General features: G+C 32.5%; 1 protein-coding gene and 1 long non-coding RNA gene across 2 annotated transcripts in view; one reads left to right on the forward strand and one right to left on the reverse strand.

The window, feature by feature from the left end:
- LOC125385821 overlaps positions 1-13,464 on the reverse strand; it is an 84,303-nt gene that overhangs the window by 66,523 nt on the left and 4,316 nt on the right. The gene's annotated exons all lie outside the window — the stretch shown is intronic.
- LOC100644630 overlaps positions 9,882-13,464 on the forward strand; it is a 76,255-nt gene continuing 72,672 nt past the window's right edge. Inside the window, exon 1 of the mRNA XM_003393307.4 lies at positions 9,882-10,181. Coding sequence (XP_003393355.2) covers positions 10,091-10,181 — 91 coding nt within the window. The 5' untranslated portion in view covers positions 9,882-10,090. The remainder of the gene's footprint in view (positions 10,182-13,464) is intronic.

A 13,464-nucleotide genomic window follows, 5' to 3' on the forward strand; every position in this document is an offset into this window, starting at 1 on the left:
AATGCAAAATTCAAACAAAATACTGTTCCTAATTGACCCCAATAATGTTAGTTTATCTGTGCAACAGGATTCTGCTAATGAGTGAACCACTATCATTGGTGCCGCTACGAATTTTCACAAGTAATGGGTATTAATTAGAGATCGCGATTAGATTCGGATGAAAAAATACACAACAGAACACGGATGTCCAATTATCAAAACTTAAATTATTCTACTAGCTGATTAATATCATTATTGTCTATTGGCAATCGTTTGCTAAACGATGCATGTAGATATTTATCAGTCGGACGTTTCATAGGTACAAATTGGAACGTATGTTGTAATAAATTAATCGCTACAGGAAGATTATATATATTTTTAAAAATTTGTTTCTTTCTCAATGTATTTTTTAGCATTCTTAAAATTGATTTTCATTTGTACTTTTATCGAGATGATTTTACAATTTAAATATTCATTGATGGGTGACTTAGCTTCTATGAATTTAACTACGTATATCTTTTGATCTAACAAATTCTTACTGCAGATTAAAATTTTTCTTTTTAATCACAATATGACATTAAAATGAAAAAATCAACGAAAACATACTTTCCCCTCGTTTTCCTGTGAACTTTAATTATATTTATAAAGCTTTCTTATAACAACGACTTCTACTTACAAAATCGATTAGATTTAAATAGAACAATTAATGTCTGTAGAACGTTAAAGAAACAGTCGATCTATTGTTGATAAAATCAGCTTAGTACTAAGTAGTAATGTAATATCTTTTTTTTCGTTAATCAAGTAGAACGGCGACGAATGTTTCACGCTGAAGTTTGTATCTAAATGGAAGAATACGATGACGAGGAATGCTGTTTAATGGTTTATTGGCAATTGGTCGACACTCGCCGCTTGTTATCCGCCTACACCCGAGGCATCTAACTATTGTCACGTAGCACTTTATTGTTGCCACTACAAAAGGGATAATTGCATTTGATCGTGACTCTGTACAGTAAATACTGCATTAATAGACATTCTGAAATGCGAGATTCTCGTCTCGGTGCAATGCTGTCGATTACAGGATATTTAAAGATAAAGTTGAACAACGGACTTGTTTTTCAAGAAGGAAATAAAAAGGATTTCTTTTTTCATTAGACGCTCCTATTTTATTATGCTCTTTTATGTGTAATACTTGTTACTTACTTACTGTAATACTTATGTGTAATCTTTTATGTGCAACGTTCATTGTATTTATAGTATTTAATTAGTATTTAATATTTAATAAGTATTTACATTTATATTGCCTAGCGTAAATATCGCAACAGCTAAAAATGTAAATGTGAACTAATGTTTACATATCGATCTTATATTTTATTCCGATCACCCGAATATAAATTCAACCAATTAACGTGCAAGTTCTATAAAGTTTCAATGATCGTGTAAATGAGCACGGAATGAGCACGGATCGCATCACTATTTGAACAGCCACGTACTGCCATCAGTTAGCACAACATGTATAACAATATAGTAAATATTTTACCCTATATCCTTTCGTAGTTTACACAGCTATTAGTATATAGGTGATTAATGATCGTGTCATAGTTTTAGACCTGACTCTCCAACTAGGAGATCAGAAATCCTTCGTTAGATGCTTTTCATGGATGTTCGAATAAAACTGTAGCTTCATAATCAATCGAAGTAACCGTTAAATGATTCGTGATTGAAAATCATTTACCATTCACGTGGTATGCGTTACTTAACACACGATTTGCTGCGTATTCTGCTTTTTCCAAAGCAAATGCGAGCGAACAATTCGTGCTAACCACGAAATCATTCGGCTTTCACGACGGTTAATTAATAACAATCGTCTCGTCCGGTTGCACTAGAATACATCGCGGTTAAAGCATCTGCATTACGATTGTGACGTATGGGGAAAAAAGCGGCAGGAATCGATTGCCCAATTAAGCAGGCAATGATTTATGCCACGAGCAGAGGATATCAGAATGAAAAGAGGAGAGAATGTCCGAACGACAGTTCAATCTCCGTTTTATCTCCTCGCTGTGCTGCGATTAATAGCACGTAGAATGCGATCCCTTTTACACACTTGCGATATCTGACTGTATTATCGGCAGATTATTTATTTCTTGATTGTATCTGAGGAAAAGGCGAAAAAAGACATGTCCCTCTCTCGGTGTTACCTTTAACAACGTACATAATCAATTTGCACCGTGCTTTGACCGTAGATCTCATAATTTTTTCACCTCATATGTTACCGTATTACTACATGATTCCATTGGTCTACCGGGCAAAAATCTATTTTATGATCTGTAAAACCAGCTGTTAATGTTACACGCGTGTAGTATCGCCATGAACGATCTATATTTTATATTAGAATGTGTTCAGATTAAAGACTACAATTTATCGTGTTTTTAAAGAGTTTTGAATTTACTGTTCCAGATTTTATCATATCGAATTCATTATTCAAAGAATAACATTATAGAATTTAATATCTATACAAATTGAGAAAGTAAATTACTCTCTACGAATACGTAATAATCTATTGTCCTAAGAAGACTATACAAGCTACCATATAACATTTTCGTTTCGAACGACATAAATTTAAGAACAGCAAGGGCAAGGATAATGAATTAAATAATTTTGTATGTAACAGATATATATATTGCCAGCTATTTAATCACTGTGTTCGAAGATTCAATAATTGATTAGTATATAAATAGATGTCTTAATAAGTTAAATAAGATCACGCGTTAGCTTCCCTTATCTTGATCTTATCGGTTGAATGGTACTTGAAACTGATCGACTGCGACCAGACAAACACGAGACTGCGCACGTGCTTCATTCTCCCGTGATATCCATTATCGCACACCACACCCACGCTTACCACTATTTCACGTCCACCCACGAGATGTAGATTCCGACTCAAGGAGCATCCGGAAGCAACAGATTGAAAAAATTGCGTGCATAAATAGAGAGTACTGACACGCTATTGTCGAACGATACAAGGTCTCGTGAATAATTAATGACTTCGTTGAGATTACATTGTTATGGGTACCTTCCGCGTCGATGATCAACGTGTAAAATAAGACGATACGTATAGTGAAGCGATGTAAAACAACCTTTTAAACCTTTTACACTCAATGTCAAGAGTGAAATCTTTATTGACAACCGTGACATGATAGGATGTACGTTCATTGTGTAATTGATATATTCCATGAAAAGCGATGGAAGATAATTAATTGAAGCCTAAATGATTACGTGATCTATCTTGTAAGAATAAACATAATAAAGTTGTATATCTCTTAGTTCATAAGTACCCTTTTAGGAAGGTCGAGACATAAAGGCACACGTTCATTTCCAATTATAAAAATTAGAAATCTATGATAAGGTTAACATTGTAATTTATGCACTTATACAGTGGCTCACGAAAATATTTAAATAATTATAGAAATGTCTTATGAACGTATTATGTATGTTATATGAAACATGTTGAAATTGCATTAGCACTGTAATGAGACATTACTATCGCGACATTACTATTGCTATCGCGATTATCTGATAAAATTTGAAACGAATCTTTATAAAGTTCATAAAATTATATATAAATATATTGGGACATAAAAAGGTTTACAATATAAAAAACTAGATTTATGTGATAAAATATGGTTCAATTAAAAAAAAAATGTAACCAATATTTGTACCTCAATATAAATATTTATATTCTCTTTTATGTCGTTAATTCTGCATAATAATACACTAAAGAAAATACTTAAATACAATCATATTTTGTAATCATAAGTTACATACGATACTATGTTACACCGTAATTATATCTTTCATGGAATATTAAATACAATTAAGAATAATTTACAAATCAATATTTATAGTAAGAACATATTAACGGAACTGCGTTATGCATGTAGAAAATTCATTTCAAATAATATATATGTTTATTATAAAAGAATGCTTACACCTTTTGTATGTACTAGATCGTTCCTAAATTAGTGTTCTATTTTATGCAAATATCTTTACTACTGACTCCGACGTAATACTCATATATATATATACATATAGTTATACGAATTTTATTAATTCATACAGTACGAAGGAAATGAGAAATTAGTGGTATGATAGACTATAAGCTATTAATCGCTTATACTATAAAAGGAGTCGCATAAATCATGCGAAACGGTGCAAATTTGATTGACCATCAAGAAACATTTATTCCTTCTTGTGGATAACATTAGGAGAGTAAAAAATCGGAATTTAATTTCCGTGAACTTTTCACGTGAATAGCAGCGTAATACGTTCACGACTATAAATAGTCGTAGTAACACCGTAAACAGTGTGACAGTAAGTGCCTTGATCGAAGAAAGTCGCATAATGATTCAGGTGGTCGTTGTTCTCAAACATTGAAGAAAACCCAAGGTTTTTGCGAGAGATAAAATCGAGAAAAATGAAAACTGCTTTCCTTGAAATGTTAATTATTACTATTTTTATAGTCTTTTACTTTTTTTTCAAAAAGAAGGAAAAGGAAATATTACGACATGGTCCAACTTTCGAAACAACTTAACCGGATGATAGTCGCAACGGTTTAGATCTTTATCACAAACGGATGGAGTACTTTCAAGCGTGTACAAATTTTATTTATTGTACCGTAAAGAAGCGCACAGCGAGACGTTCCGCGTTATTGTCTATGATACATTTTACTATTTTTTGCTACGTGCGAAATTATTCGTATGAAAATCGAAACTCAGATAGGATATCCTTTGCGTACAAACACTTTTTTATATGTACTAAACAAATAGGTATTAGAATCTCATCTGTGGAATTGAATTCAATAGACTTTTCAACTTATAAGTCCTTTCTCTTACAAGAGATTTTCTACAGATAAGATTCTGAATTGATAGGAAAGCTTCTCGTTGAATATCAGAGTAAAAGTCACAGGAAATAAATGTAATAAGCCCATTTGTGTAAATTTTTATGATTTTTTACTGCTATTCGATAGTTGAGATGAAGAATAACAAGTTGTAAATTCAAGTATGTATATGACGGATTTAAATACTGTTATGTATATACATAACTCTTGTTTGTTATTTTAGGATTATTATTCCATCAATCAAAAGTGTGACTCATACTTATATGATGTCGAAGATTTTGAAGTGGGAATTGCGTGAAAGCAACTTGAAAAGGAGCAAAGGTTTTAGATAACTAGGGGTTATGTTGTAAAATATTTAAAGAATTGGTCAGGATACGTTTGCTGTAGATTAAGTATGTGGCGACTAGCTGATATCTGATAGATTATGTCGCGACAAGCTGGCATCCAAGGCGATCCAATATCGTGTAGACAAGAATTCAAGAATATTTTTATCATTATACATATTGAATAAGGTTTGTAATATCTATATCGTTAAATTAAAATTAGGGATACTTTTATTTGTTAATCAAAGGTCAACTATTTTTGCGTCTATTAAACTACATTTCAAATAGATACATTTTTATTCCTTCCGGTTATAAAGAATATTAATATATACTTACACACCTTTGTATGTCATTATTTGCATACAAATAGTGTTATTAAATGTGACAAATTGATCTAGCGCTATTAATCTAAGATGCTATTATGTCGCTGCAGAAGCAGATTGTTTTCTATGGTACAATGGTTTTCCAAAATGATTTGATTAATGCAAATCAGGTTGAAGAACACTAGAGGGGCTGACATAGTAGTATTTCGAGAAGATTCACATCTTAATTATATCAAGCTTTCTGTCGTACATTTTATTGTGCAACGTTGACTATTCTACGATTTATAATTCGAGACTTCGAAAGTGTCAGCGAAGATATAGAGCAAACTAAACGTAACGCGAGAACAAATGTCACGTATTCTCTGGCAACGTTGAAACCAGCTTAAATTGCGCCAGGATCTTCGCTGTCGAGTCATTAAGCGTCAATGAACACTTTTATAGCGTTCACTATGATTAATAAGTGGAACAGTTACCTGCTTCGTTCGACGTTCATTCTGGCTATGCATCTCATTGTGATACACGATGCAAAAGACAATGGATTTTGATAAAATGGTGTTAAATATTAAAAATAAAATTAAATTATTAGAAGTCACTTATTTTATGACAAAATATTCTCCATCGTGCGAATTAACTTCGTATATGTATCTTGATAAGAGTTTTAATAGACAAATCATAAGCCAAATGTGAATTTGTAGCATGAATTTGTTCCAATAAACTGTATCAATCGTGCATAAGTGGGGAAATTCATTTTTGTCAAATGAAATCAAAGTAACGTACAAAATTCAGTTGTTGTATTAAATAATTTATGCTCGCAACTATTTTGGTCAGCGAATTATTCAGTTTGTTGGGTGATTAGTTCGCTTTTTAATGAAGTGAAACATTTAATGTACGGAAGTCGTTTTTCACTCCACTGTCAGAATTTTTCACATTAATTAAGATCATGGTCAAGATTAATACATTGACACCTCGATAATTGTGAAGGAACATGTTTGGGTGAAAGTGTAATTCGAAAGATCGTAGGCGATAGTAGGAATGAGGATCAACGATTTCTTAACTTCCTTTTGTGTTGCTAATTATATTGGAGATGTTTACTCCATTCAAGATTAGTGTTACGATATCAAGACAAATTCATATAAGTATGCGAATTCGTTTAGATTTATAAATGCAAATGAAAATAGACTAGCGTTAAAACAAGTTTTTCAATCGAGATACTTTTATCTTGCACGACATACAAAAATATAAATACACATAGGTATATGGAATTTATATATGTGTATATGTAGATCATATATGTATTTAAACGAGGTCTCATCACATATGTAACGCTCAGTGTTATTTACACATTGATGAAAGATATTAGAACAAGCTCTAGGCCGAGCACGTAGGAATCGTAAAGTAGCTTCATTTACTTCTCATTTGCATGAAAAAAAATATCTCCCCGTTGCCTCAGAACAGCACAGATTGTAACGGCAATGTGTTGCTTATGAGCTCGTAAAAATGAACGACTATAAAATTACACGTGTATAAATTCCCATTATTTTGACTTATTTCTTCCTATTCAGTTTCGAGCAGACTAAATCAATATAAATTGCGTTTATGTAACAAAAACAAACTTTTCTTTGAAAAATATTTTTACAAAGACAACATGGCTATATGGTCTTGCAAGGATTACATACATATGTAGTTGCGTTTTCACGTGAAAGAGTATGCATCAATGGAAGATCAATCGATTTCCATTGAGACGATGAGCACGAACGCGTGGTATTGCATCAGCGATTATCACACGAGCCCAGCTGTCGTGATGCAGTACCTACCAGTGCTGTTCCAGGTTTTTCTTTCTCACATCAATTTCACGCTATTTTTACAATTAGAATTATACGGCAGAACGTGCTGAGAATGTTCAGTCACAATAGAATAGGTATATGGCAACGATCAGAAATAATTTAAATGACATTTCATTATAGCGAAGATGTTTATATTGAAAATTATCAGTCACAATTTGTTAGAAATATGTGAATTTCAACAATGAATTATTCTGTGTATATGTATATATTTAAAAATATTTTTATAAAATATAAAATAACACGATGCATTTCCTTATGTATCTTAATATATCCGAATTTCTATAAGAAATGTAAAATAGATAATTAAATTCGTATTCTGTATTAAAATAGATGAATTAATGAATATTAATTATATGCCTATTTTCTAGCATTCTAATAACCTTTAAATCATATTCCATCAGATAACAGACAATTGCGTAACATGGATATTAATTAGAGCTATGTTATAGTTCGATGCTACTGTAAGTTCAGGCCGGGTCTATTTGTCAAAGTAGCCAAAAAAGGAACGGATTTATCTCTTTTTCGGCTGCTGGCACGCTCGACCTGATCTCGAAACAACGGAATATACATGACGTTGATGCACGATCACGAAAGTGACCCGGGAATGCTGAGCGTTATGAGTTAGACTGGAGCACTCGTATCCGTGCGTTAGGCAATATAAAACGTATAGCACTCGGGAGGATCGTCGAGCCTTTCGAAACACACGAACGAATTATGTTCAACAAGCAAGGATAATAATCTCAGGCGCAATAATGTTCCATCTTGTGAACGACCGACAAGGTGCAACGGACAATGATTCAAACAACTTCAAGACTGTTCTTCTGCCGTAATTGTCGAATGTACTCCAGCGCGCGAGAAAAGTAAGAATCCAGGGGAATCTTGTATCATAAAAAGTGACACGCTGATTTTCAATGGCTTCTCGCATAAGTAGGCTAATAATAAGTTCCTGCTTGTTAAGAAAAACGCTGACAAATTAAGGTCGTGCGTGTTTGTTTCACATATAACATGGATTAAACGTTTTAAGACCTTAAAGACTATATAACGAGACGGCGTTTCTCTGAGGGAATAAAAAGATTCGAGAAGCACTAGGTCTGTGGTTTTCTTAACATCACATCATTCATCTATTTCGTTACTACCAAATTACTGAAATAGATCTGTTGCTTTAATTATCCTTCTTGCAAAATATAAAGATGGGTTTATATTTATATATATAAAGTAATATATATAATATATATTAATAGTTCATTAATTATATAATATGCAAATGAGTAATTATATCATTAGTTATTAAAAATAATCTTCAAATTTAATTACTTTATACTTCAAGAAACATATAAAAGAATCTTTGACATCAACGAAGCAGTTACATGTACATTTGATGTTTTCTCGATTTAAGGAAGAATTTATTTCATCAAAAATTCCATAAATCTTACTACCGTTACTATCAACTATATTAGTTCCTGTGCATGTATATACAAAGTGGCGCGAACTATCTCTCAATAGAAACCGACTGTTACCGATTGGTACTCGGAAACGACAATATCGAAGATCGATTTCTCGTTTAAATAGATAATTTTGCCTCCTAACTAGCGTCGACGATCTAGCTAACGATATCACGAAAGCAAACGTGGAATGTTCGATCAAATCCTGAATCTTGTAACTTTAACCATAATTCATGTCCAGGCGAATTTAACGATCGATCAATGTGGTGGAGGTAGCACGATTGTTAGTATCTACGTACCCAGTAAAGCGATGATAAGTCGCATGAGCAGAGCGGGTATGTCAAACTGGTATAAACTGTTAAGAGAACGAAACAACGAAACTGCCTCTATTGAACTGTCAGACGCTTCGTTTGCATACTTTCTGTTATTTTTCCTGCACCATGTTTGCTAGTGTCTTATCAGTGAATCATGGTGGTTTGTAACAGAGTTAGATATATCTGATTAGAAACATATACATACACATGCGTGGTTTTTAAGAATTACTAGAAAAGTTTTTGCAATAGGACCCAATATTCGAATATGTGTTCATTTACTGCCAGAGGAAGTGATACGATGAAATATACCAGTTATATTTAATTTTACTGAAATAATACTCAATTGACTAATATTTTTTTTTAAATGTGTATTTTTCTATCCAATATAGATGAAAGTAAATCAAGATAATTCAATACCAATATAAATGTACTGTCACTAATATAGATAAGACTACTATAGATATGTGAAACATTAGAGAACTAATTAATCATTACTAAAATTTTATTCATAAAAGATTATTTTGCCTCCTATGAAATAAATTCTGTGTAATCTACTAGTGAACGTTAGTTTCTTATCTATCTTGTGTTTATTCGCTTATCACGTTGCCCGAAAATTTCGTGCACAGCCAAACTAATACATTCTTCTACTATACACCACACTCCTGACGTATCAAAGAGTCGTGTAGAATCCCCCCTTCCAGAAGAAGTGCTTTCCTGCGCACCTATAAAACCAGTGAAAGCGCCTGCCGACCCTCCAGACTATCGCACAGTACGACAGCGGCAGGAGCTCTGCCGGCTACCGTCACGGCAGACTTAGATTGTCAATTAACGATCTTTCACATTAAATCGGAAGTTTCATCAACGAAACTGAGAACATTCGGTTACGTGTCACTCACCGTTTCTCGTGTTTCGGTACCTTTAACACGCTCCCCAACTATTTGTGATTCGAGCGGCTTAGGTCAGGAGTGACAATGAAGATGATAGTTGCCAAAATTCTGATCGTCGTATCTTTGACTGGGACACAGGTGCTAGGATACCCTCCGCAAGGAAGACTCAGACCAGGTACGTGAACAAATTTCTTCTGCGATATTATATGCAAATTGTTTAGTTTATTAACTCTTTGTACGTATAAATTAACGTCTGGTAGTTTTAATTTCGTATGAATTAAATATATTAGGAGTGTTGTATTTGAAGGCAATGAAGTTGAGTTAAAAGTTTCCTAATAACAAGTATGTGTTTTTGTGAAGACATGAAGTAAAGTGGTTTTTTATAAGACACTTTCACGTGTAGATTTTCGTAAGAAATTATTTATAAACGATACGATGTTGTAAAAGTATGTGTAGTAACTTTTAATACGTGCATATAGTGAATGCTGTGTAGCTACTTTGAATTGCCGCCTAAAATTGCTACTTATTGGTCACGAGACTGTGTGCAAGCGCTAACTTCAATAATTTATTTCACATTTATGAATAAGAATAAAAAGAACTGTGCTCATAAAGCACAGCAAGATCTTTATCGCAATTTGACAAGTTAATTTCACCTATGTAACAAACTTCATTCATAGATCCTTATGGAAAAATTTCATAAGAACACATACTTATCTCTTAATTAGTTTTCTTAATCACTTAAATTATTTTAATTCTACAAATAAAATTGCATTTTTTCCTTTATTTTATAATATTGTATCTACACATACACATATCTATTGATTATACTATTGCAAATAAAAATAAATTCATCTCATATATTATCTTTCACCATAAATTTTATCTCAACGTGTAAACTTAACTGTAATATTTACCTTGGCTTGCCTCAACACTAATAGATACCAGCTAAATGAAGAACAATGAAAGTAAGAATATCTTGTAACTAAAATAACATAAATAGTATATATACCTATACATACAAGAAATAATTTATTGTACGTCGCTTCGTGTCGGAAAATCTGATCTAGTGCACACAGGTTGGTAGGCAAATCCTGTAAAGTTTACTACCTCTAATCGTTGCAATTAACTATCCAAGAGCGTTAATCTTCGCTGCTTTTCTTCTTTCTCTTTCCCTCTCATTTCTTTCCTCTCGTGTTCACCTTTATTCCAGACAATTACAGCCCTACCCTTTTCCCATTCTTCGTTTCTCTTTCGCTCTCATGAAAGTAGAACACTTCCTTCTACAGATGCTAATCACGATAATCTCGTACAGTGAGCAGTCTCCACGATACGTGACAGCATTCAAAATTGTTACAGTAAAATTTCCGTACAGGCATCACCTTTCCCTTCTTTGCCCTCTACCATTTTATTTTTTTATACCGAACCTTGAACTCGCATGCGCAATTTCTTGGAACGAAGCTAGAAATGTCCGTTGTTTTCTGATTACAGCATTTTATACGTAGAAATACCTTACTTGTATCATTTCTGTTTATAGAAAAATATTATTCATTCAATTTTATCAAATTTATATTCAAATATTTTTTTCCATATATTTTATTCACATATTATGTAAATCAGTAATTAGTATAATGTAATCCTACTAGTAATAGAGTAATCAATTTTATTCGTCGTAACTAGATATTATTCTATTTTATTATCAATAAAATTATGGAAACTTAGAATTTTTTAGATATTAAATAGTCGTTTTATTCTTAACATGTAAATAAGATATTTAAATACCAACGGGTGACCGTGTCACGGTTTAATACAGCAATGTCGTATCCTTTAATGAAGCGTTAAAACTTTCTGTGCTCAGAAAATGTCAAAAGCATATATAAATTATATTTACGCGTATTTACGTTGCTATAAACGGATGAACATATTTCATTGAGAATCCTCGTTGCCAATAGTGTCAGATTTCCATGATATTTTAGGAAGGTGTAAATCTCGGCAACGTGCTTTTAATTGGCCTCGTAACCATGAGACGAAGGTTAAATATCCTTATGAGAATGTTTAGTTTATTATTCCTTAATAGGAGTCGTATATCGATTTGCTCATCAGTACTCTTCGATTTTTCCTTGTATACGAACGTCAATTAATTGGTAGTAATTGCAATTTTGCTCCTTAATATTCTTCTATCTTCCCCGTATAGGAAGATAAATTAATTAGTAGTAATTGCAATTTTGCAAATTCTCTTCTATATGCATAATAAAATGTTTATTCTTGTTGTTTCTGTTTCTTGCAATATCAGTCTATTGATAATGTTCTTGAAGATCTTTTCGCAGAATTGCCTTCTATTTATTATTTCTTTGGAATATTTTTTATATAATTATATAGACTGTTACATAGACAATGTAGATACATACATTGAAAGAAAAAAACAAATGTCGTTAATATACCTATAAGGAGGTTCAAAATTACATTTTTCACAAAAAATATTGATTTTGAAATCTATTTTATTATCTAATATTAATTTGAGAATCTATCAAACACTTTTTATTTCTCTTAATAACCAAAACAAGCCTTTAAAAACTTAGGCCCTTTCTTGATACACCCTATGTATCGCAATTTCATTGTTTTCAACGGTGTTATTTTCACCAGACAGTGTGACATTACGTAACATCTTTATATGAAACACAGGAACTTTCTTAAGACTTATGAAACTTATTTTAAGTTAACATGCAATTATGCATGACTTTCCACATGGAAACAAAACCTCCTCGTTAATCGTACCTCAGAAAGAGTTGGTATTTTTTATACGGTATCTCTTAACACCATAAAACAGACTAATGCATTTAACATGTAGGACGTTCTATAAACTAAGACAAACGTTCGTATGTTGGATTTCCGGCTTCCTGCTTATCCTACACGTTTAATCTATCGAGAGCCACCTTTAAGCTGACTGATAAGTCTCGCGTGTTCGGTTTAATACTGAGTAGGAAATCATTGTGCGAGCCGAGGAAGTTGTGCATTATCCGTGAACAAGTTCCGTTGCCAGCTTCGAATAGCTAGGTACCACGATAACGATATAATCTATAGATACGAATAGGCAAAAACTGGCGAATACATTTTTTTCTAGAGAAGTTCGATTTAATGACAAGGATGCTGAGATTTATAAATTAACGTATAATAGATGGAAACCATACGGAGAAATTAGAGGAAAGAGACATAAGTCACATTTTTCGTCTTTCGTAGCAGAGCAATTTTAAGATTCGATACCTTAGCCAATCACATATTACCAAAACTGTGTTTTTATCAAATTTTTTTGTGAGGTTCTCTTCTCTTAATTTCAAAAGTATTGGTTATTATATCTTAAATATTAGATATGCTATTAATATTCATAAAATTTTATGAATTTTTTATCTATTGCTAAAAGGCTTGGTTCCCTTTGTGCATTGAATAGGTTGTTCCTCTTTTAA

This window comes from Bombus terrestris, chromosome 1 (assembly GCF_910591885.1).
Source record: "Bombus terrestris chromosome 1, iyBomTerr1.2, whole genome shotgun sequence".
Taxonomy (NCBI): Eukaryota; Metazoa; Arthropoda; class Insecta; order Hymenoptera; family Apidae; genus Bombus; species Bombus terrestris.